This window comes from Urocitellus parryii, chromosome 13, assembly GCF_045843805.1.
Source record: "Urocitellus parryii isolate mUroPar1 chromosome 13, mUroPar1.hap1, whole genome shotgun sequence".
Lineage (NCBI taxonomy): Eukaryota > Metazoa > Chordata > Mammalia > Rodentia > Sciuridae > Urocitellus > Urocitellus parryii.
Window position 1 is genome coordinate 16449410 of NC_135543.1, and position 26081 is coordinate 16475490.

General features: G+C 42.7%; 1 protein-coding gene across 10 annotated transcripts in view; it reads right to left on the reverse strand.

Moving 5' to 3' along the window:
* Positions 1 to 26081, reverse strand: part of Znf532 (zinc finger protein 532) — a 105610-nt gene that overhangs the window by 43897 nt on the left and 35632 nt on the right. For 8 of the 10 annotated variants that reach the window (XM_026393184.2, XM_026393176.2, XM_026393182.2 and 5 more), the window contains 2 exons: positions 14585 to 16944; positions 2302 to 2483 (listed from right to left, as the gene is read on the reverse strand). In XM_026393184.2, coding sequence (XP_026248969.2) covers positions 2302 to 2483; positions 14585 to 16927 — 2525 coding nt within the window. In that variant the 5' untranslated portion in view covers positions 16928 to 16944. The remainder of the gene's footprint in view (positions 1 to 2301; positions 2484 to 14584; positions 16945 to 26081) is intronic. The other 2 variants (XM_026393187.2, XM_026393185.2) reach the window with 1 other exon arrangement.

Sequence of the window (26081 nt, forward strand, 5' to 3'; positions counted from 1 at the left end):
AATCCTATAATAATCCCCTTGTAAGATGTAAAGCCAATGTTTTGGGAGGCAGAAAAATACTTGACTTTTATCCATATTCAATATTTATCAAGTTACCAGGAGCCAGGGTGACCCCTCAGTATTCAGGAGATGCAACATGAGCAAGAAGAAAGAGAGTGAGGCTGGTGGTGCCCGCAGGCCTTCATCCAGGGAGGAAAAAACAAAACAAAGGAAGGCCTGGGAACCACCTGAGCAGCTTCTCTGGCTACAGATAACAAGTTGAAAACAATTAGCCATGAGCCAAAAAGGAGAGAGAGGCACAGCAGGGCCAAACCAGGCAAACATCAGAATGGACCATTATGTACAACAGCAAGAAAAGAAACTTTATTTCTCTTCTAGAGAAGAAATAAACACAAATTAAACTTCAAAATAAACAAACAGAATATTTTTACAGTTCACAAATCCTCAAGTCCAGGGTAGAGGAAAGGTCATCTATACTTAACACAAAACTTTTAACAAAAATTGGAACTCTGTTATTCAAAGCACCACATTTAAGCAACTCTAAAGATGGGGCAAAAGCAAAGCTGAATGTCTTTTCCAAAACAAGTGACTGCTTTCAGGCTGCATGAGGAGCATTTTAACTTACAAAACATACAAGAAGCAGCTCCTTCCTTGTCCGCTCCATCTAGGTTTGCTTTCATCATATCAGAGGGAGAAGGGAAAAGTTTGAGAGGAGTCTAGACGAGAGAATCAACAGCACCCGTAGAAGTGGCGGGGAACTTTCTACTCTACATGCAGGGTCCACTAAGAGTTTCAAAACGTGATGATAAGGACAAAGGGTAAGCCTGCATGGACTTGTGGAAACAGGGACCTGAGTATCTTATTTAGCTCTATAAAATCCCGAGCCACTAAAGGCAGGTACTCCCCCAGTTTGTTCTCTGCAGCACAGAGAGAATACATGAATTTGTATACAATCAGTTTATGGACAAAACTGATACAAAAAAAAAAAAAAAACCCTGGTTTCTTGATTTCTAAACCAAAAATTTCCTAACAGGATAGATCCAATCAATAAAATATTTGTGCACTGGGCTAGGGATGTGGCTCAAGCGGTAGCGCGCTCGCCTGGCATGCGTGCGGCCCGGATTCGATCCTCAGCACCACATACAAACAAAGACGTTGTGTCTGCCGAGAACTGAAAAATAAATATTTAAAAATTCTCTCTCTCTCTCTCTCTCTCTCTCTCTCTCTCTCTCTCTCTCTCTCTCTCTCTCCTCTCTCTCTTTAAAAAAATAAAGTATTTGTGCACTAAAAATTTGAAGGCATGAGCTGAAAATGGAAAGCCAGCCTCATATTTTAGTATTAGAAAATATGGGGAAAGCCACCCAGGAACCAATGATACCAAAACCCAAGTTTAAATAAAGTAAAATCATACAATCATACCAACTAGACCTTGTTTCTATAAAATACAACTGGATTACAACTAAAAAAAAAAAAAAAAAAAAAACCTACCGCATATTAACAGTCCATTATTAAAGCTACCAAATAACTAATGTTAAGATAAACATACAATACAGTAATACCTCTATTAATAAAGACACTTATCAATGACAAGTTCACTTGGGAAATTTTAATCAAATCGAAATAAAATATAGCACATGAATGCATTTTAGAAGGTCATGAAGTAGAGAATAAAGTACCTCATCACTCAACACTCTCTAAACTAGCCTTGAATTTGCCAGATGTTGTAAAATAACACATCTGGGAATCTTCAGAGACAGTGAAAGGGACCATAGTTATGATACATAAAAGAGACAAAGGGAAAACCTAGACTCAGGTAAAAGAGAAGGAAGGGAAGAGAAGGTCATTTGAAATGGAAATCCCTTCCAAAAAGAGCAATGTTAGAAAAGGACGTATACCAGATCCCTCAATGTGGATAAAGTAACCAACCATCATACCATTTCTATCTTCCCTAGCAAAGCAGAAGTGTTTAGAGGTGCAGAAATGCATATTTTTGCAGGGGTTAAAATGTGGGGAATGTGACAATGAAAGTATGTTTAAAGGGTGCAGAAAGAAAGTCAATCAAAGCCAAACCTCCATACGTGTGCATTTTGGCTACAAGACATACACTTTGGCTACAAGAAGGGCCCTCTTCCTCAGTTTTGTGTGGAACAGAAGGGCCAATGTTGAAAGGATTTAAACAGACCAACTCTACTACAAACCAACTAGGACCTGTTAATCGAGGTATCAGCTCAGACCACTCAAACAGCAGTGTAGTTGTAAGTGTACGAGCTGAACTTACACATAAGTGAACAATATACTAACCGAAAACCAACTCTCCGCGTGTAGTGCAGACAGTTCTTGGTGACGTGGGTCTGGAAGTGCACCGACCTGCAGATGGCCCCACACTCAGGGCAGGTGTAGGGAGATTTGTGCTGATGGATTCTCTGGTGTGATGCGTAACTGCACTGGTTAGGAAGCAGCATCTGGCAGATAGTGCAAGTCTTCTAAATAAACCAAAGGGGGAAACAGGGTTGGTCCTGCTAAGTTTCTTCTAATAGGCAAAGAACCTTGGTTAAACCTCACAGTAATTACACTTCTCTCATTTCAAACACTATTGCAATTGATTCTAAGCCAAAGGGAAATGCAATGGAAAATTCTTTACCCTGTAAAAGAAAAATAATCTCTACTATGCAGTCAGGTTTGTCTCAAAATAGGAGCTCCAATTTTATTATTTTTAATTTGTTTAGCGTGAAGAAAAGTTATTAGGAAAGCTGTTCCTGTGAATTATGTTAGCAATTCAACTTTCATGTAAAATAATAAGTTCATGGGTATGTGTATCTTGACGGTAGTCACAGTTTCCATAGTTCATAAATTTTCTTCAAAATTACAAAAATTAAACAGAGGCTAATCCAGTTTCTTTTTTTCTCCCCGTCACTTCAGTTATTTAAAATCTGAAATACAGGAATGCAAAAGGATGGCCATTAGTTTTCTCTTTGCACTTAAATTCGTCTTAAATGGATGAACTGGCCATAATATGATTCATAATTAAAACCAATAAACTCAAGCCTCAACATGAGTTTAGACATTAAATTGAAATTTTATAGCTTAAGATCTGATTACATATAAAATAAAATGAAAACTGAAATCCTTTTTGAAAAAGGTTTTATCATTAACTATCCATGAAAAACCAAAATCACTATTTTTCTTCCCTTTATATGTAAGTACCAAACATAGTCTATTTTAAATACATAAAAGAAAAAAACCTTAAAATGAAAACTAAAGACTTATTAATTCCACCCTAAAAATACACCCAGAATAGCATATGAGATAAAATGTGCTTGAATACTTTTAAACATTCATGCAAAAACAAGTATCTACTATCTTCTAAAATACACAACTTGTATTAAAGTCAAAGTCTCAAAACTTAAAGATTTTTGCTAAGATTTAAATCACTCAATACATTAACAACAGAGCTAGAAAATTTTTAAAGGCTTTTTTGATGCCCTAGGTTTAATCCCCATAAACCCCTCCCTCCAAAAAACAAAACAAAACACCTCATATCCTTCTAGCTTTTGAATCAAGCCCAAAACTTAAGATTTAAAATTTAAACTACAGAGTGACTTAGACCAAGAAAAATAGGAAACTCACTTGAAAATTCTCTCTTGGTTTTCTCCTGAAAGGACTAAAGTACAAATTTTATCCCATAAAATGTTTATTATAACCATAAAATAAGAACATTACAGGCAGCTTTGATGAGGTTAGTGTCATTTAAAAATAGCATTCCTTTTCTAATAACATATTTCAAAGGTTAAACAAGCCACAACAAGGAAAACCAATCAACAGATTCATTAATTACAACATTCTGTTAACGTCTACATCATCACCAGTAATCATTTGTTTCTTTGAACTAAAGTCTTCTATCTACCTTCACACAGTCATTAATACCAGGCATCCAATTATGATGACTAGTTTTCCACAGGCATCTTTAAAATGTCTTGAATTTACTTGGGAATAAAACTCAGATTTTTCAATTTTAAAAAAGTCAAAAGACATTATTTATCTACACATATACACATTTATGCATATATACATACACATAAATTATATGAATGTGTGTATATATAAAATATAAATATAGACTGTCCCATTTCACCATGAGCCAAGTGGCAAATTGGGTACATAAATAAGTTTAAATACACCATCTCATTTATTTTTCATAATAATTTGTGAAGTAGATAATATCTCCATTTTACAGGTGAGGAAATGAGGCTTTGCAAAGTTAATAGACTTTCCTAAGGCCCCCAGCTTTAAGCGCAAGAACCAGCATTTGAACCAGGCTCTATCAATCCGGAGGCATCTTGATGGAGGGGTAGGGAAGAAGTAGGATGGAGGTCACAAGAAATAAACAACAAAAAATGTACATCATTAAAAAACTATTAGCAAATACACCGAATGCCAAAGATGACCATGTTATGTTAGGATCAGAAATTATTCGTCTTCCCCCAAAGACTCTGTTATGAAAGTAATGTGATTATACTATTTTTATAATAGGAACAAATAACACCTAAAAGGGAAGAAGGTGTGTTTCCTAAAAGCTGAAAAAACTTTTCATCAGGATATAATTTCAACTGGTTACCCCACACAACACAAAAAATTCACAATGTACCTCTGAGGTCCTTCACCACCATCATCATCGTTACCACCCTGCCTCCTGCCTCCCATGCAGGAGGAACCTGCACTCATCCATTTCCACCAGCTGAGGCTTTTCACTCACAGGGTACAGAAGGCCTGGGAGAAAGAGGGCCAGGAGGACTACAGCCTCAAATCAAAGTGCTTTCCCATTCGCAATGGCTGAAATAGCAGCGTGTGGTCATCTGGGAATCGTGCTGGGACTCAGGGACCTTACCTGTACTTCACACAGACCTATGTGTATTCTTGTGCATATACTGCTTTTACTCCTGAAAGGGGACAGGGTGGTCTTTTGGTTGTAGACATTCTCCTTCTCCATGCTCACTCAGTACCAGTACTTTCAAACTGATATGACATCGTTTACTTAACTGTACTCCCTCCTGTTATGTAACTGCACCTGTTACAGAAAACATATCATCCCAGCTCCCAGGACAGTGGTGATGGGTTTTTATAGCACAAAGGGGGTATATTCCATTGTTTTTCTGGAAGCTCTGAATTCATGACAAAAATGCACATTCTCTAGATTTAGGGAATACATTTGAGCAGAGAGACAGACAAGGATTTCTCCACAGACTATAAGAATATGGCTTTCCCTTTCTTTTTTAATCAAGGAAAATAAAATATATCTGAAAAGTCTAACTCTTCATTGCACAAAATTGAGACTAGTTTACTAGAAGAAAGCAGTTCACCCTGACAGTTCCTGTCTTTTGAAAAGAAGAAAGCGTTTCATGTGTCTCTTGACATTTAATTTACACTATTAGAAAAATGGATATTTTCAATACCTAAATAATAAATAGCTAATTTCTACTTGGGGCAGGTTCATTTGCTCAGGGAACTGTTAAAAGTAGACATTAGTTTTCAACAGCATCACATAGTCCTAGAAAGCTATGCGAAAACAAGGCTGAAAAGTAATTATGTTTTGTGCTTCATAGTTACTCTTCTTAAGCCTTTTTTAAGCCAATTGTGGCACTAAAACTGATGGCGGGCTTGCAAATACAGGCCAGGGAAAGGGAAGGGGCCGTAATGGCCTGGGAGTCAGAATGTGGAGCTTGGCTCTCTCTTCCCCTAAGTGAGGAAATGTCTGAGTAACAAGGAAAATAATTCTACATATTTCAATTCATACTTCAGGCAGAAAAACAGCCTCAGGAAGGTACAAAGAGAGGGTGAGAAAGGCTAGAGAAACATGAGCCAACATATCTAATATTTACGCTCAACTTCAAATGGACCAACGCCTGCAACAGCATGAAACATGGATCCAAAGGCCCAACACTGCCAGCTCAGCAGTCAGCCAGATGCTAAGTAAATTACTCCGCCTCATTAGCAGCAGTTCCATGATCTCTGTCTATAATATAATTACCAAAAAAATAGTAATAACAAAGCATACCAGTTTGCTTTCTGGCCTTCGTTTTCATCCAACTTCACAAAAAGAACACAAAGAAAACATTCTGTTTCAGATCTCACTTAAGTGGGAATAGCGCTTGTTGCATATACCTTTGTTCCCAAAATACCTCTGTCTTCAAGTCATTGGCCACAATCAAAATCCCTAATAAGTGTTCACTGTTAAAAATGAGCAAATTTACAGAAAGCGTGGATCTGACTAAGATGATCATCTAGGTACACTGAGCTGGTAACACTAAAATACAAACTGGGACAGGACTAGCTCATAATGTCATCAGGGAGGAGCTGAGGTCCTCAGTTTTCAAAAGAAACTGCCTGAGTAGAGTATACCTGGAAAGTCAAACTGGCAAAGACTGCTCAAAAGAATTTAACACTTGCTCTGTTGTGTTAATGACACCCGAAACTAAAATGAATGAGCAACCTGAAAATGAGGACCACTGTGGATATGTAACCTTTATCTGTACTCTTAAAGCTCATGTGGTGTAACCCCAAAGTCTGTTCTTACATGATTCCTAAGCTCCCACCAGCTGTAAAATTCTATGCTTCTATATCCTAAGGAATCTGTGTGAAGTGGGAAGATACAGAAGCAGCAGTAAAGAAACCCTGCTCTGAAACCCTGGTTCCGCCACTAATTGGACATTGTTTTTCCGATTGTAAAGAGTAGACCAAAGGGCCAAGCACATGTGGCTGGTGTAGATTCCATAGAAAGAAAACAGATTTTAATGATTAACAGGGTACCACATCCATTTCCAGTCTGTACTTGGCTAAATTCAGTCATGGTTTTATTAAGAGGTGAAGCAATGACATTCCAATGTTTAAATATCAATTATGAAAGCTACAAAAAACTAGAGCCATCAGCTCCTGCCTAGCTCAGGAAGAGGCGCAGGCCCCTCCAGCCTCAGTCTGCTGCTCACTCTCTCAAGACAGGTCAGAACAGGGACCCACAACAGGGACAGATTTATTGTTCACTGCCCTGAAGGGCTGAGACCCACCCCTCGGTGCCATCACCTCCTCTGTGTAAATGCACATGGGCAGACCTGTTTAACCTCAGCCTGTGCGTGCTTTAGGTTCCTGGACCACATCACCTGCCATGTGTGATAAAATTCCAAGACTCAGATACAGACTTGGGAAATGTCAGCGAAGAGGGCTGGGGCCAAGCCCTGTGCTTCAGCCCAGCTCTCCCCAGAGACCTGGGCCAAGGTGCCGCTGAGCACAGAGACGATGCTCTAGGCATTGCTATTTCTGTACAGATCAGCCGCAGAGCATCAGGGGAAGAAGAGCAGGCGGCAAGCAGAATTCAGCAAATGCCACCAAAGCCTTCCTTCAGGCTGTAGCCGATGGGCACGCCCTTGGAAGGCTGAGCACCCAAGCAAGGGAGGTGGTTCGGGAAGTTGGACAAGCAGAGCCACAACCCACGTTCGCAGAATGGGAGCCCTCACCAGGTTCACTGGGTTTGAAGAAGAACAGGGGAAATAGGACACGTGGCAAAACGGAAGAGAGAAGATTGAAGTAAGAAGGGAGGCACGCAGGCTTCTTACAGCTTGATGTAGAGCACTTGTTTGCCCACAGTCCCTGGGATCCATCGCTAGCACAGAAAAAGACGGGCCTTGAGTAGCCAGCAAAAGGCTGCCCTCTGGGCTCACCAGAGGAAGAAAGAGGAAGACCCTCCTTCCTTCCTGACTGCTGTGACAGAGGGGGCTGAGGACAAGGAGGCCGACACTGGGCAATTGAGACAAAATCCCAAAGAGTCATACTGAACAGGAAGGAAGCCTAACTCCAAAAACCAGCCCAGAAAAACCCCAAGCGAGGACCTGGTGGACAGGATATATCCCTGAAGACAGAACCACACTAGGACCTCTAAAAAAGGGTGCAGAACTTCTAATTCCAGGAAAGGGGAGTGAAAGCACCTTTCCCTATCCTTCCCACTGAGCACCCACAAAAGGACTCTGGAAGCGGGGAGCAAGAAGGCAGACTGGTGAGGGACCTGGGATGGAGGAGTGCCAGGCTGGGGTTCCCCCATTTCTTCCAGCCTCATATGTCCCAGACTAGAGTGAAGAAGCTGGCAGCCCAGACATGCCAGAGGCTAGAGACAAAGCCCGAGGAACAGGAAGGGGCAGCCTCAGAAGAGAGGAAACGCTCAGACAACTGCTCTGTTCCAGCCAAATCCCACAGAAACACTGTGGCCCCACCAAGCTGTGCCAGGCTCCTGCCCCCTGAGACTGCTATGAGCTGTCCCAATAGCCCTGCCCAGAGGGTGTCAGAGGCACAGAGAGAAGGGGCCTTGATAATGAGCCTCCACCAGCTCAGCGAGTATTAAAAAAGTGCCCCCAAAGAAATCTCGGAGACCAAATGATTTCACTGGAGAATTCGTCAAATGTTGAATTATACACACTCTCATCCAGAAAACAGAAAACGAAGGATCGATTCTCAATTCATTATATAAAACTAGTATCAAACTACCCCAAACCAGACAAGGACAGGAGGAAAAAAGAAACACTCATGAATATAGATGCAAAACTCCTTCGCAATGCCAGGTGCAGTGCACATCTATAATCCCAGCTACTCAGGAGGCTGGGGCAGGAGGATCACATGTTCAAGGCCAGCCCGGGCAACATACTTAGTGAGACCCTGTTTCAAAATAAAATATATGTTCTTTTCAATCAGGGTGTGCTGGGGGATGTAGCTCATTGATAGAGTTCTCCTAGTCTAAATCCCCAGTTCTACCAAAAAACAAAAGAAAAAATTCCTAACAAAATATTAGCAAATTAATTCACAATATAGAAAAATAATTATGTAGCTTGACCAAGTGGGATTCATTCCAGGGATGCAAGGCTGTTTCAACATCTGAAAAATCAATACAATTTACCCCTAATATATTCTGAAACCAATAAATAAGTTTAAAAGAATCAGAGAATACACAATAAATATACAAAAACAGATAGCGTATCTACATGTTTGCAATGAATATACGTACGCCAAAAATATGAATGTGTACTTCCAAAAAACAATTTGACTGGTACATGTAACTCAGTAGCAGAGTACATGCCAAGCATACATAGGACCCTGGGTACTATCCCCAGCATAGCAAATTTTTTTAAAAAAGGAGGAAAAGGAAACCAAGAGAACATGAACAGAATTTATATAACCAAAATAAACAAAAAAGAGCTAAATAAATGGACAGCCTGAATTCACAGACTGAAAAAGTTAACACAATGAAAATTGTTTCTCTCCCAAATTGACATAAAAGTTTAATGCAAGTCCTGTCTAAATCCCAGCAAGACAGAAAGATTTTGGAAGACATAGCCAAGATTATTCTAAAACTAATATGGAAAGGCAAAAAAATGAGAACAGCTGATATAATTCTGAGAAAGAACAAAGTCTACTGGGTGTGAAGCTATCACTTGGTCATAGCGCTCAGGGCTGGTGGCAGTGCTAGACGGCAGACATATGTAGGCTGGGCAGAACAAAAAAGCCAGAGACCACCCGACACAAGCACACCTGACTGACAAACCCCTTGCACCTGCCAAAGGCACACAGGTAGTTCACTGGAGGAGAGAGCCTTTTCAATAAATGGTGTTGGAGGAAGTAGACATGAAAGAGCAGAAAAAGAAACTTGCTAAGTTTACATCGTATGCGAAAATTAACTCCAGCAGGCTTAATGTAAAACACAAAACTAAAACCCTTTAGAAGCCCAGGAGAAATTCTTCAGGATTTAGAAATTCTTCAGGATCTTGAGTTCTTGGCACCAAGAGCATAAGCCATAAAAGATAAAAGGGAAAATTGACAAACTGAGCCTCATCATAATTTTTTTTTTTTTTTTGGCTTGGCCATGGACTTGTTAGGAGGGTAAGGAGATATGCTACCAACTGGGAGAAAAGACTTACAACCACATATTCAACTAAGGACTAATATCTGGACTTTATCAAGAACTCATGCCAGGTGTGGTGGCATACGCCTATAATTCTAGTGGCTCAGGAGGCTGAGGCAGGAGGATCACAAGTTCAAAGCCAGTCTCAGCAACTTAGTGAGGCACTTAGGAACTCAGCAAGACCCTGTCTCTAAATAAAATACAAAAAAGGGCTGGAGATATAGCCAAGTGGTTAAGCATCCCAGTACAAAAAAAAAAAAAAAAAGAAGAAGAAGAACTCATAAACCTAGTTTTAAAAAAAATCTAATTAGAAAATAGTCAAAAGATATGAAGAGATTTCACATAATAGGATATATGGCAAACCCATAAAAAGACATTTACCATCATCAGTCAATGGGGAACCAAATCCACAATGAAATAACACTATATACCTACTAGATGAGCAAAAATAAAATTTAAAATGGTACCATATCAAATGCTGGCAAAGATGCAGAGAATGGGATGATTCACACAGTTTACGGGAATAGCCACTCTGAAAAACAGTTTCTTAAAAATCTAATGTGATCTGGATTATGGATGTAGCTCAGTTGGTAGAGTGCTTGCCTCACATGCACAAGGCCCTGGGTTCAATCCTCAGCACCGCAAATAATAATAATAATAATAATAATAATATGTAATCTAATGGCCACTACCATACACGCCAGTAATTACAACCCTGGGCATTTACCCCAGAAAAATAAAAACCTATGTTCACACAAAAACCTGCACACAAATGTTCACAGCAGCTGTGTTCATAAGAACCCCAAACTGGAAACAATGCAAGTGTTCTTCAAAGAGTGATTGATTATGTAAACAAACTGGTACAACCTCATAATACATACCACACAGCAATAAAAAGGGAGAAATGGCGGAGGGTCCCCAACTTGCAATGGTTTGATGTATGATTTTTTTGATGTCTAAAAGCGATACATATTCAATAGAGCCATACCAGGGAGTTTTGAATCTTTTTATCTTTTCCCAGGATACACACACACACACACACACACACACACACACACACACACAGTCTGATATTCTCTCAATACGCTGGCAGTGGTGGCCAACGTGTCACAGCTAACAGTTAGCCATGCTATCACAAAAGGAAACCCTCTACAGCACCCTGCTGCTAAGCTAGGATGTTAGGCAGATCAGGAGAATTGTGTACATTTTTGACTTATGCGATATTTTCAACATATGATAGGTTTATGGAGAACATAACCCCATCATAAGTCAAGGAGCATCTGGACTGATACAGGCAACAAGCTGGATGAATCTCCAGGGAATTGTGCTGAGGGAAAAGAGAGTTGTATACTCATATGGTTCCATCTATATGACATTTCTAAAATGACAAAATACAGAAATGAAACAAATAGTGATCACTAGGCATTAAGGTTGGGGTGGCAACTGGAGTAACTCTTACGGTGATGAAACGGTTCCATTTCTTGACTCATCAGTGTCCACCTCCTGTTGTGATACTGTTCTACAGCTCTGTGAGATGTTACCAGCAGGGGAACCTGATGAAGGGTACATGAGCCCTCTCTATATTAATGATTCCATGTATCTAAAATATCTCAAAATAAAAAGGAAAGAAGGGAGAAAGATGCCTGTTGCCAGTGAACTAGTACCCCTTTCTCCAGGCCTGTTAACTCAGGCTGAAAGGCGCCAACGAAGGGTGGTGGTCTTACTGGTCTAGCCAGGACCCACGGTCAACCCCTTCCAACCCTCAGAACCGTAACAGAGGTGGCCAGGCCAGTTCAGGAAACTACTATGGATGGTTCTCTGAGAGGAGTGTGCAGACTGAGGGAACGCTGCCTCCAGGCAGATCTCCCAAGAGCCATGAGCTGTGGGAACAAGGCTTTGCTCCATAGGGGCCCTACCTCAAAGGGCAGCTGCAGTGAGGCTATGGGGAAGTCCTTACAAATGTGGATAGGGAGCCCTGAGTCTCTCAATTCACCAATAAGTTACCAAGAGCAGGGAGGTCAATGGAAGATGGGAGGCAACATTTCAAATTCACAGACATAGGAGGCAACCCCGCAAAGAAGGGGCTCGGCCAAGGTTAGGGTCCTGGAGATGCCACTCATCTCCTAAATTCTGTGAGAAGACAAAAGTATTCTAAGTGCCAATCTCAGGAAATTTTCTTTTTCTTTTTCTTTCTTTTTTTTTTTTTTAATTTTGTTGAGTTGTAGATAGACACAACACCTTTATTTTATTTATTGATTTTATGTGGTGCTGAGGATTGAACCCAGTGCCTCACAGGTGCTAGGCAAGCACTCCATCATTGAGCTATACCCGCACCCATCAGAAAGGAAATATTTCTATAGGAAGATTTTTTTCCCAACTAAGTTTAAGTTCACAGACTGTAAATTGGCCAAGGGTCATGTGATGAGCAGACTGGAAAGACGGACTATGGACTGATCCCCATTCATCTGGTCTTTCTGTCTTACTGCAGCCCTACCGCCCGCTACCACGCTTGCCCATTGTCACACCTGGTGGCAGCAAGGGTGAGGAGGCCCTAGCTCCCGCATTACGAAGCCAGCATTTCCAGCTTGCCTCCCAGGCAAGTCTAACTGCGAGTGCAGAAGGAGAAGCAGCCGCTCCACGCAGAGCTGGTGCAGCCCGGGCTGCTGAGGCAGAACCAGACTCCCCGTCCGTCCACGTGAGAACCACAGCCGTGTCTGAGGCAAACAAGAGGTTGTGGGGGTCTTCGGGGCCATGACTACAGTGAGTGGTGGGGCACCAAACACCAGAAGAAGGTGACAGGGGCACTTCTGTCTCCCGCCCTTCAGGCCTGGCTATACAGTCGGATGAAGCTCACTACCTGTAAATCCTCTTCTTGGGAGTGCTGAGGGGGTGACTTAGGCAGGCTTAACTGGAGAAAGGAAATGGAATGATGGTCCATATTTTACTTGATGTTTACCTAACCTTAGAGTTAAAACAGAGTAAGGCAGTTACTTATTCCTTAGGATTCCAGGTGACATAGGGGACCTACATGTTTTACCTGTCCCAGCAAAATACAAAAATGACAGCAAAGCAACCACACACAGGAGAGAGACATACCCTTTTGATCCCAGCTTAATGCCGAGCCTAACGGGTCAATAGAGAACAGGAACGGGGGAATACAAGACCAAGGAAAATGTCTGCAACTTTGCCCATGTCCTTCCATGTTCCTGGAGAAGAGGGGGGTCCCAGAAAAAACAGCCACATCTGAGGGCAGTGCCAAACTGAGGACCTGAAAACTAGGGACCTGTGGGAACCCTCCAAGGCCAGCAGGGAGCCCACTAACCAGAAACAGGGCTTGGGACAAACACTGTAAACAAACGGCTTTGAGGTTTTCCTTGGCTTCTTTTACTGCATTCTTTTAAGATGAAAACAAATACTACCCTTTTGATGAAAGGGCAATAAGATAAGGGGGCATCCAGATAGAACCCAAGCATCATCGCTAGGATCCACTAAGTTCCAGCAATCACTCCTGACTACAGAGCTGCTTCTCTTCTGACCCACTCGACAGTCGGAGCCAGGGACACATTCAACATGCAAACCCGCAGGAACACTGTCAAAACTCTCATTGCATCTGTTGCCACTAAACTGAAAATCACTGGAAAAATACTGAGGCATTCTTGATCTTTGTTCCCCAAATTCTAAATCCTACAAATAACAACCCAGTAGTTGCCCTTGAAGAACCAATCGCCAAAACTACCAGACCACAGCACATGCCTCCTGATGAACAAGATATCGGAGAAAGACCACCTCCCCGCTGGATCTCCATAAAGACAGGCAGAGTATTAGCTCAAAATGGCACCCCTCCCCCCTCAAATTCCACTCATTTGCTGATTTGGCCAGTATCATACATTTCTCTAGCTGGAAAGTATTTCAGCATGTGAAATTATTTTCGAATAGTAGGTGTATTTGTTAAACATTTAACATTTAACTAAAAGTTGTCTCAGAGAGAGAAGCAAGTGACAGAGATAAAAGATGAGGTCCACTGTGAAAGATATTTTACCAACATGGATCTGTACTTCACTACAAAATCACAAAAGCTGCAAACACACACAAAGGTATCCCATGTACACAGTGATGTGTTTTGTCATTTGTGGCTTCCACTCACTGTAGTAAAGAACATTACAGAACATACTGTTGAACCTTCTTAAGTAGACATGCCATAAAAGTACGTATGCATTGGGTATGTTTATGAAAGCCATTTCAGTATTATAAATAATAACAAGTAATTTTTAAATTCCAAAATTGTCACTAGTAACTCAGGAACTGATTACATATCCCAACTTGATCACTTAACACAATGGGATGACAGTATGATTTTATAGCTAAATCCAGACTCCCAACATATATTCCAATGACCAATTACTTAAACCTAACTACCGTAACTAAGCCATCACATACACTTTTTATCTAGCTAAAAGAACCATCTTTATGGTACAACATTGCTTCTATTCTATAGAAACAATCCTTGCTCTCTCCAGTGCTTACCTGCACACACACGCGCGCATCCCTGTCCACGTAACTGCACTACCACCCCTAAAATCAAGCCATCTTATTGAGCACTCACAGCTACAGACCCATCACTGAAACACCAAAATTTAAATGATACTCTACTTGTCCACTCGTATCTGCAGCCTGCTGGAAATGTGTGGCCAGCGACGTCTCGTCCTGGAAGACTTCGTTACACTCCAAACATTTGAGACTGTGTCTACAGAGTTTGGAGGGGTCTTCATCTAGGGGCATAGCTGGGGTGATGGGTGTGCTTGAAGGAGCGGATATGACGGTCCCAGTTATGCCAGACTGGATTTTTGTTACAGTGTGTGTGCCAGCTCCCACAGAACTCTGCGGAGTGGAGGATGAAGCGGGAGTATTGCTAGACGGAGAAACTATCATTTGATCTGCTGGGACTGGCTTTAAAATTAAATGGGAGCACTGCATTACCACTCCTTTCTCCTTATGCCCACGAGCATGGGAAAGGAGGCTGCATTTGTTGTAAAAAACAAGGTTCTTTGTACAATGGTTGCACGTTACTTCGATGCGCACACTACGCCTGTCGTAGTGCTGGGTCAGGCTCTTTTCCAGTGCAAAGGAGTCCCCACACTCCAAGCACTTGTACCCACGCGTCGGTAACGTGATCCCTGCATTGGCGGGAGGACTGAGGTTTGGGATGTAAACTGGGACTGGATTGACACTGCTCAGCACCTTGTTGAAAGCTTCCACCACAGAACTCTGCAAGGACGACACCACCTGGACCCGAGACACCTTTTTGGGTGGTTGTGAGGCCGCTGCATTGATTATTGCCTGCTTTATTTGTTGCTGAGGTTTGGTTAGCACTTGGCGGAGTTCAGAGGTGGCCTGGGCACCCTGAGGCAGAAGGTTAAGGTTGGCAAGGTGCACAGTCTTTGGCACGAGTTTGGCGTTGGCCAGGCTGGATGCCGGGACCACGACAGTTTGCTGCTGGATGGCGTTGGCGGCTTTAATGATGGCGCTGCTGGCACTCTGAACAGAGGCAGCAGATATGACTGTGGCTTTCACCGTGGTGTTATTAGCGAGCTTCAAATTGATGACCTGGGACCCTGCTGTCTTGACAGCAGACACAGGGAGGAAAGCAGTGGCCACAGGCTTGATGGTGACCTGTTTAGGGGTCAGCTCTGCAGGGGAAACTGCATTGGTAACAACAGCTGACTGGAGAGGCGCCCTGGGCGGGGAGGAAAGGACAGCAGCAGATGCTGGAGATGAGAGGAGGGACGTCACAGAGGCCATCACGGATGCTGTCTGCTCAGAAGGCTTCTTCACAGAGTCGAGATCGACTTCCGGCAACACCCTGGTCACAGTTCTCTTGATCTCGCCGGAAGACGTCTTGATGGTTTTGATGCGGACCTTGGGGATGGCAGGTGTGGGTCCTGCGGGGGAGGATGGGGAGCCTTTGCTGCTGTTCTCACTGGACACGCTCCGGGGACTGTCCGGTGGCTTTAGGGAGGCTTTCTTGGTGCCATCAATAAGACTCTGGGATTCGGGAGACTTGTCGGCGGCCCTCGGGCTATCATGCGTGTCTTTTGGTAACGGAGAGGGTTCCCTGGAGTTGGCCACTGGCTCTTTGCTGCAGTCCGAGGCCGCCTTCTTGGCGCTCAGGGCTGCGATGGCTGCTATGCACGAGGAGAGCTTGGAGGAAGACTTGGTCTTAGGCAGGGCGACACCAGCAAGGCTCACGTCACTCTTCTCGGAGCTCAGCTTCCCATCCAGGACCCTGTTCTCAAGCACCTTTTCCGAATTCTCCTTCAACTTATCCTCCACTTTTCTGACTTTAAAAGGTTCATAAACACTCAGATTTATGGAGTTGGTTTCTGTTTCTCTCTTAACTTTGTTTTTTTCTACGCTGCCTGAAGTAGAGATTCCAGTTTTGCTGGAGTTTTCCCCTGCAAGAGCCTTCAGCTTGTCGTAGTCCTGCTGGGGTACGGACCCCGCCAGCACATTCGGTCTGAAACCTGAACGCACATCCTCCTTATCAGGGGGGTCGTCCACCTCAATTTTCTCGTCGTCATCAAACTCTTCAGCACTTGAGATGGGGCTGAACTGGCTGAACGTGGAGTCTTTCAGAGTCCCCTCGGAGGCAGGTGCGTCCCCTTTCAAGGACTTCGCTCCATCTTTACTGTAACTGTCCAGAGAGGACGCAGTGAGAAACCCGTTATGCAAGCCATTGCCTGTGGGGTTGTGTCCGTCCTTCTCGGGGCCCTCCGAGGAGTCGATGTTGCGAACATTCTTAACAATCACGCTGACACCCACGTCGGAAGAGGATGGCGTGTGAGAGTCCTCGTCCCCATGGGCATTCTGCTTGATGTGGCTTTCGTGGTCATCGTGTCCAGACTCAATAGCTGCTTTGGGATCGACCATATCTGGGATGTCAAATGCTGCCAGGAGGTCATCAAAGTCTGGGGTCTTCATATCCCCCATGGTCATGAATTTGATCAGATGTTCTGTTAAAGGAAGACAAAAGAATTCCATCAACTGGTGAGGTCACTCTCCCTGTGGGGTTTATACCAACACACTGATGATCACCAAGGAAGCACAAGTTGGCAAAGGCACTTGGTGTAACATTCAGAGAATATGTACAAGATCCATATTTACAGTTTCAAAAGTAACCTCTCTAAAATGCTATCTGATATCACCAGTGTGACTCCTATCTCAGGAAAAGTCAGCCAGTCAACACTGCATAGGTCAGAAAGGCGGGTCTGGTGTAGCAACTAAAAAGCTGTCACGTATAACTGAATTTATCACACCGTTTTCATACACACTGACTTCCAAACATATTTTGAACTTGAAAGCATTTAATTCCACAGCAAAATTATCAGTATTATAGTCACCATCAGACTTGGAATACTATAATAAAGCAAATAGATTATGATCAAAAAACCAATTATAAATTTCAATATTCATCCATCAGAAGAAAGAAATGGGCACTCAAACCCACCACAGGATATCCACTACTAAGTTCCACATGGAACTTTTTTAAAAACCCCTAAGGAGCTGATTCCATCCATATTTATTTAACCCTAATTTTCCCTATTATGTTAAAAGAGAAATAGTCCTGGTCAGGTACAGTGGTGCATGCTTACAATCCCAGTGGCTGGGGGGGCGGGGGCGCTATGGCAAAAGGATACCGAGTTCCAGACCAGCCTCAGCAACTTAGAAAAGCCCCAAGCAGCTTAGTGAGATCTGATATCAAAATAAGAAATGCAAAGGACTTGGATGTAGTTCAGGGGTTAAGTGACTCTGGGTTCAATTCCTCGTATCAAATAAATAAGTGAATGAATCAATGAATGAATGAATCAATCAAAGAAGCACTCCTGGATGGAAGGATAGTTAGTTTTAGGAAAATGGACAGTCACAGCCATTACCAAAGATGAAAGGGAAAAATACATGCAGTACTTGGGGTCTTCGCAGGGGGCCCTTCATCCCACCTGCAGAAGACAAGTGATAGTAAGGATCAGATACAATTTCCACTTCAGGAGAGATCATTCTGCTCTCTGAACCCCATACTGCTCATCTTCAGATTCTATTATTTCCTGGCATGTCCTCCAGCATGTGTGTGCTTGTCTCTTCTCACCCCCTGGCCTGTAAACTGCCTGAGGACAATGTGCCACTCCTCTGTACACTACCCACACAGAGCATTACTGGGTCTAAGTCAAGGCCAGAGGCTGGATTTATAACAGAAGAACAGGTGTGGGCCCAGCTTTGTCACTAGGGCTGAGACCCTCAGGAAGCAGCAGAATCTCCTTGGACTTGGTCCTTCTTTCTGCATTGGAGGCAAGCAACCAGAAAGAGAAGGAAAGGAAAAAGGAAAGAAGAAAGGAGAATGGAAGATAGGAAAGGGAGAGAAAGAGAAAAGGGTCGGGAGAAGAGATTAAAAGGAAAGGAAGAGCGGAGCGCTATGGCCTCACACCAGTAATCCCAGCTGCTCAGGAGGCCGAGGCAGGAGATTGTGAGTTCACAGCCAGCTTCAGCAACAGCAAGGCATTAAGCAACTCACGAAACCCTGTCACTAAATAACATATAAAATAGGGCTGGGGATGTGGCCCCTGAGTTCAATCCCCAGTACCAAAAGAAGGGCAGGTGGAGAGAAAGAGGCATTGAACAAGCGACAAAGTTGTAAGGGAGGAGGATTACCACTGACACAGGCAACTGCAAAGGAAGAATGAGCCTAATCAGGTGCACACATTCCAGCTCTCCAGGATTTACTACGCTATTCCTCCTCTAACCTATTCAGTGGCTCCCGGGATGCTGTCTTCCACATTTTCCTTGTGCTTTTATTTCTTGTACAATCTGTAAAAAAGATGGAGCATTCCTGGTGAAACTAGCAACACAGGGGTCAGGGATCTGGCCCTGAATATGCATCCCTGTGAAAACTGATAAACCACAAATGCACAACTCTCTCTGGGAACACAAACCCGTTGAGGATGAAATACATACCTGAAGTATTAATCGCCTTCCATTCACACATCTCAGCCACACAGAGCTGGAGAAATCTCGGTATAATTTTCTCCCAGTGGTTTGCTTAGCTTGAAGCAAACTGTTCACTATTCTCTGCCTACTCGTCAGACTGGGAAATATATATACCCCCAGCATCAAACCACTACTAAGATAAAAGATGCTTAGAAGGGGCTGGGGCTGTGGCTCAGCAGTAGAGCACTTCGCTAGCACATGCAAGGCCCTGGGTTCAATCCTCAGCACCACATAAAAATAAATAAAATGAAGGTATTGTATCCAACTACAACTAAAAAATAAATATTTTTTAAAAAGATGCTTATAAAAGAAAATATTAATATTTTACTGATGTGAAAATATCCATGAGAAGTCATACCCAGGAGGAAAATGTAACTAAACATTTAAACTGCAAAATGTGGGGAATAAAAAATCCATCTGTCAGATCCTATATCCACACAGGAATCCACCCACGTATGAATAGCCCTTGAATGCCACCACTCTCACTTTTAAGCCTCACTCTGCTGTTGTGAATTGAATGCCCACAATAAGCTGCCTAAGCAGAGCCGCCTTGCAGGCTGTCTTTACCAACCACAAGGCCCTAGGTTATAGGCCACCATATTTTGAAAACTTATAAAGAATCACGACTCACTCCCTGCCCCAGTACCAGGGTGGGAAAGTGAATCTTTACCCAGCTCCCAGACGACCCTAGTGGTAACTGGGCCCTGCCTAAGTCCCCCTAGCCTATCCTTACAGCTGCATGGGACTTTTGTCACTAACCATGTCTTTGTGATTTGGTAAGCAAAACACATCACACTGTTCCTACCAAAGCACGGTCAGTTCAGGTACAAAATGATGGAAAAGATAATCCAAATATCTGCTAGTCATGAGAACCAGGACATACCACCACAAGAAATGACAAAAGGTCACCATGTGGGTGGGTTTTCCCATAAACACTTGCAAGATTAAAATGCGGTTTTGAACATCTTCCATTCCTGCTGAACCACAGGCTGCAGCGTTAGACCCTTCAGTCTGGGCTGACTTCTTGCACCCACATCAGCACATCCTTTGCTATCCACCCAGCAGGGTATATGCATGGGTGACTGGCCTGCAAAGCCCAGGGGTCAACGAGGCACTCAGAAGATGCTCCTCCATCGGGACTGAGTGTGCCCGGCCTCCCATTTCTTAACTCCACCCAAAGTTTACCTTCCTTTTTCCTTGCAAGGTATGAGAAAGCCCAGGGTAAAATAGTGGGGCGCCCTGAAGATGTGAAAGTGAATTACCAGATTAAAAAATATGAACCAGCAGAGCGCAGTGGCACATGCCTATAATCTCACCAGCTCAGGAGACTGAGGCAGGGGATCTCGAGTTCAAAGCCAGCCTCAGCAACGGCAAAGTGCTAAGCAACTCAGTGAGACCCTGTCTCTAAATACAATACAAAATAGGGTGGGAGATGCGGCTCAGTGGTTGAGTGCCCCTGAGTTCAATCCCTGGCACCATAAATAAATAAATGAATAAATAAAGTGAAGCAGCTGTCATCTTCCCCTGAAGGAAGCCTCACCACAAGCTCAAGAGGCATCATGAGTGAGTGGCCGATGGGAGGCCCGTCATGTGGTCTGAAACTTGAGGTCACTGCGGCAGGTGGGCTCATCTGTGCCATGTAGTCAAGGTAATAAACACCCTGTTGGGTAACTTCACACTCCACTTCTACACCCACAGGCACACTGGCCTGTCACTGCCTCCCCTTCCCACACTCTGGAAGGCAGAAGCTAACGTTCCCGGTAGAGGGAGAAACCCACTCCACTCCCACTGCATTTCTCAGTTATACTGAGCACAAAGAGAACGACTGTACCTGGAAGTTTCCCTCTTTCCCACCCAATCCCCAGTACTACCATCTTAAAAATAGATTCTTGTTCTTAAAAACATTACAAAAATAAACTTCATTTTTTTTCTTTTAAAAGATAATATAGAGCAAGCACCCTTGTTTTAGATTCCCTTTCACTTGACAGTTTGATTTCCAAACACAATAATCTTTGCTTAGTGTAACTATGACTTTCATTTCATTTACACCCTACAAAATATATCTTCTTTCAAAGGTTATCAATGGTGTTTTAATTTAAACCAAACCCCATATCAATAACTAATAATTCACTAACAGCAATTGTGCTTAATGTATAACGTCCTTTCCCACCAAAGACACTGAAAGTATCTGGAGGAAAAAAATACTAGGCCCATTTACAAAAAAGGAAATCAAAAGAACTGAAGTCTGTCACATGGCTGCTGCATTCCATCCTGTAAGACAGATGGACAAAACACTTCCTTTCCTACCAAAGTTTCTTAAAATTACAGAAAGATATTTCACCTTTGTTGACAGAAACCAAAATTTATCAAGTCGAGAAAAAATTGAGGAAAACCTACTTACTACTTAATTATATACTTCTTATCCTTTGCAATTAAAAAAAATGTTCAATAAAAAATAGTGTTCTTCTCAGTAATAAAAGAGGATGGGTGGCTTCCCAATTTCCAACCAGAGAAGTCAGTGTTAAAACCACTGAGTCCTGACTACAATGATTCCCACAGGGGAGATACGGGCCTAACCATCCCCAGCTCTACCTCCAAGACACAGAGAGGTTAATCCGACCAGTGAAAACATGAGATGCCCCATTTAAAAGAAGAAACTAGCATTCCCCTTAATGAAAATCAATAAAACTCTAAATCATAATAGTCCTATTTAAAGAAAAACAAATGAGTCTAATGACTATCTTGACAGTATTCTACAAACATCCCATTAAACAACTAGATATGTCATTCTCTTTTGGGGTTTCCTGTTGCTATTCTAGACAATCTGGTCATTGTAATTTTTTTTTTAATGCCATTGAATTTTTTAAAGAAATAATTTAACAGATTAATGGATCTAATGCATGTTCTTATATCCTTCTTATCCTTCTTTCAAATATAAAATGTTCTTATAACACATGTTTATTTTACATTATGCAATGTTTCAAATTTAATTTGTTCCTTGTGGCAAATGAAGCAAGCATCCCCAGTCTTCAAGGGAGCACACAGGGATGGGCTTCCTCTGGCTGCCTACATCACATTCTAGCTTCTCCCACAGCCCACGAGCCAAACTCCAGCTCTTCCTCCATTCCCAATCTCTTCCACCTGGAGGAGTTTCAGGACCTTCCACAGTACAGTTCTTCGACCCACTGACCTTCTGCTTTTATCCCCCTCCAATCTGAACTGCTTATCAAAAAAAAAAAAAAAAAAAAAAAACTTCCTCCCTACAATTCCATTCCCAGCACCCACTCAGTCCAGTCATGCAGTCAGCCTCATGCTTCTTCACTGTTTAGGAACAGCAATGGCTAAGTTAAAAAACAAAACTAATCATCTGCACCTCTGGAGCAGCCGTGAAGGATCGCTGGCTTCCTCAGTAGAGGAAGTTGCGGGGGGACACACTGGGCCTCAAAATGTGAAGATACCCCAATTTTAGAAAACCATACACATGCATACATATGTGAATACTTAAGTGCATAGAGTTTGAGGGAAAATAAGCAATAATAAAAGGAGCTATGTGATCTCTTAAAAATTCAAACCCTGAGTAACTCTCAACCATAGGCCAGAGCACATACAGGTCTAAGTTACTTTCAGCCACAGAGAAGACAGGTGACATATAGGAACACTGAGTCCTCTCGATCCTCTCCCCTTGCAGCACTGGTGGGGGGTCAGATGGCAAAGCCAAGTTGAAGGCAGAACTTCATTTTCTAAACAGCCTACTCTGGGGTGACACTGCAACAGCAGAGTTTATTATACACAAGTGAGAACAGACTACACATTTGGTTAATTCTGTACACCTGTTAACACAATTCTGTCAAATATAGTTGCTATTATCCAGGATAGATAGATATATATACTGGCTTCATTAATTCTGATATCAATTACGAATCTACAAATTGATATTTGGCCAAGACAATATGTTTTCTTCTTCAGCTAACAATATTTCTGATTTGAAGTACAACAGATGTGAACATTCAAACTACTTCTGAAAATATAAACATGAAGCTGCTCACTAATGCCATTAATCAGGGCATGGTCTTGGGAAATATAGAAATAAACCTAGCTAGGGCCCTTGCTTACAGTATTCTACACTTTCCCTTCAAGGGTCTACACACAGCGTCCACCCTATCCATTTTCCCTCAGCCCTGCAGAAGCAGCTAAAGGAACTTGCCATCCACATGGGCAAAGATGCCGCAAACCTCGGTCCTCCCCAGAAGCTCAGCTTGCTCCCCTTACTCCCAGGATTCCTGGCTCAAAAACTCAGTGAAAACTGGCTTCTTTGCCTTTTCCAATTGTTAAGGGAAGCTCCTGAGAAAGACCTCTTGAGGCCTGACTGTGCAAGTCTCTGCATCTACCCTCCTGTGGTCAGGCCGCAATGTCAATAGGCACTGAAATTTCCCCCTCTTGCCTTTCTTATGAACGCCCACTCTGCAAGGGGAGAGTGGCTCTTTCCAATTTTCCCTCCTGGACTCCACCTCTGTTTATTTTTCTGCAGTTAATGTAAAGAAAACAGTCACAAGGCTGCCCAGGGCCTTTCTTCACAGTCCTCCATTGGTCACCGCCCTTCCACTCTGAGTCACACGTATCACTTCTGCCTGCTGGCATGGAGGCTCCCCAGCCTTACCCAAGGGACCCTGGGTGCTTCTGTCCCCATTCATGTGCCTCCACTGCTCAAGTTTCCAAGCACTGGGACAAATCCTCACTTCCCAGTGCCTTCCCAGACCTCGGCAATCCACTCTCTGGAAACCACTGTCAAAATTCAGGAGGACTCAGGGGAGAATCTGGGGAACGATGGAACTATTCTTTATTACAAATTTGGCGATAGAGACATACTTCTATGTACCTGTCAAAACCCTGAGAATTTTAAGGTACCTGTGGGAAGGGATACATATATTTTATATGTAAATATTGCCAGATGCTGTGGCCCACACCTGCAATCTCAGCTACTTGGGAGGCTGAGGTAGGAGGATCACAAGTTCAAGTCCAGCCTCAGCAACTTAGCAAGATCCTGTCTCAAATAAAAAGGACTAGGAATGTGGCTCAGTGGCAGAGGGCCCCCGAGTTGAATCCCAAGTACTGCCAAAAATAGAAACAAAATATTAAAATGTTTAAAAATCAACTAAGAATGGAAGGGGAAGACCAAAACAAAAGACCAACTTTAACAAGAACCAAATCATACACCGTAAGGCCAAAGAGGAAAGGAACAAATACTGTCCTCTGATTAGTTAACAACAACAACAACAAAGACTGCTGAAATCTGAATAAAGGCTCTAGTCTCATTAGCAATATTGAACCAACTTTTTGTTTTTTACTTTTGATAAGTGTGTTTATAATTAATGCAAAACATTAACCTAAAGGAAAGTTGAGTAAACAGTACATGAAAACTCTATACTATTTTTGCAACTTTTTTATAAGTAAAAATTATTTCAAGATAAAAAGTTAAAAAGGAAAACACAGGCTTTGTGATATAAGAGAAAGAAGACAGGCCTGGAAATGAATTCTTGCTGCACTACTCACTACTGCTAGCCAGGAGCCCAAGGCAGTCCCCTCACCTCTGAGCATCCCCTCCTCACAGGTACAAATGAAAGGGCACACTGTCACTAAACAAGGTTAGGCATCCCCAATCTGGAAATTTAAAACCTGAAATGCTCCCAAATTACAAGTTTTTTGAACATCATGAAGGTACTAAAAAGTTTTGCTTTTCAGAGCGCTTTGAATTTTCAAATTAGGGATGCTCAACCAGCAAAGTCTAGGGGAATATCCCAAAAACCTGAAAACTCCAAAATCTGAAATACTTCTGATGCCAACAATTTCAAATAAGGGATACTCAACCTACAGCAAGGGCTACTATGAAACAAAGCAAGTTTCTCACAGTTAGAAAACACTCCAGCAGGGCTGGGATGCAGCTCATGGTAGAGCACTTGCCCTACATGTGCAAGGCCCTGGGTTCAATCCCCATGATTACCCGCCAAAAAAAGACTCCAAAAGCAATCCATTCCCAATCTTTGTTCCCTTGTCCCTGTTCTTGTTGCCCGTGACTTTTCTGCAGAATTTCATTTTCCGGTCGTCCTTTCCTCTTGCGGACATCAGGGCACTGCCAAGGGCCTGCTTGGCTTCTCTAATTTACTGGGAACTTCTGCTTCTCACCCTTCAAGAGTCCCTTCAGACTTGGTCATCTACCTTTATTCAACGGCAATCTCAACAACTCCCACGGTGCATTCCTAGAATGCCCAGGTTTCTGCACTCACCAGGTTCACCCTTAAGGGCCATCCAGCCAACAGCCAGTATGATATTCTGCCTGGCTCTCCCAACAGGATGCCAAACTTCAACGCAGCCCTGCTGTTCCTACAACCTGCTCCTCCTCCAAACCCTGACCATGTTTTGCCCATGACAATCGCCTTCTCTATGAAACAATAAAACTCCTCAGGCATCCTTTCAACTCTGATACTGGTTCTGTAGTGTGTTACCAAGTTTTGAACAGAGACAAGACAGAAATACATATAACCAATGCTAGATTTTTCTAAGTTAGGCAGATTTCCTTTATAGACTCTACTGTGCTAATGAAAACCATAAATCTCTAAACTGAAATGTCAATAGTTTTCCAATTTTGATCAACCAACAGGTCATCTTTCCTGCTCTGAACACAGATGTCAACATAGTCTGCCAAAGGATACAAACGTTTTTACTACTACCAGTTATGCATTATTACAGTTTTTAGTGTATCTTGTCCCCTAACTCTTAAATACCTATTAGCTAATGTCAAAGGCAACCAAATGATGCTTTACAATACTTCAATTTCCACATTATTAGAAAGTTAATACCTTTTCCCCTGTGGTTTGCTTACTAGTAATAATAGAACTATTTGTTCGATGAATACTGAACGAAGCAATGAAAGAACATGAATTTCCTATTTGCTTCTCTGCAGCTCCGGAGAGTTAAGTCAGTGTCTAAGGACAAACCCAGGAAAAGGGAACAAACATTAAGCTCCTAACTGCCAACACACAGCAGCAGGTGGGAGGGCACAGGGCCTCCAGCGCAACTCCACTCTAACACTAAAGGATCCCTGGCTGTTTTGCAT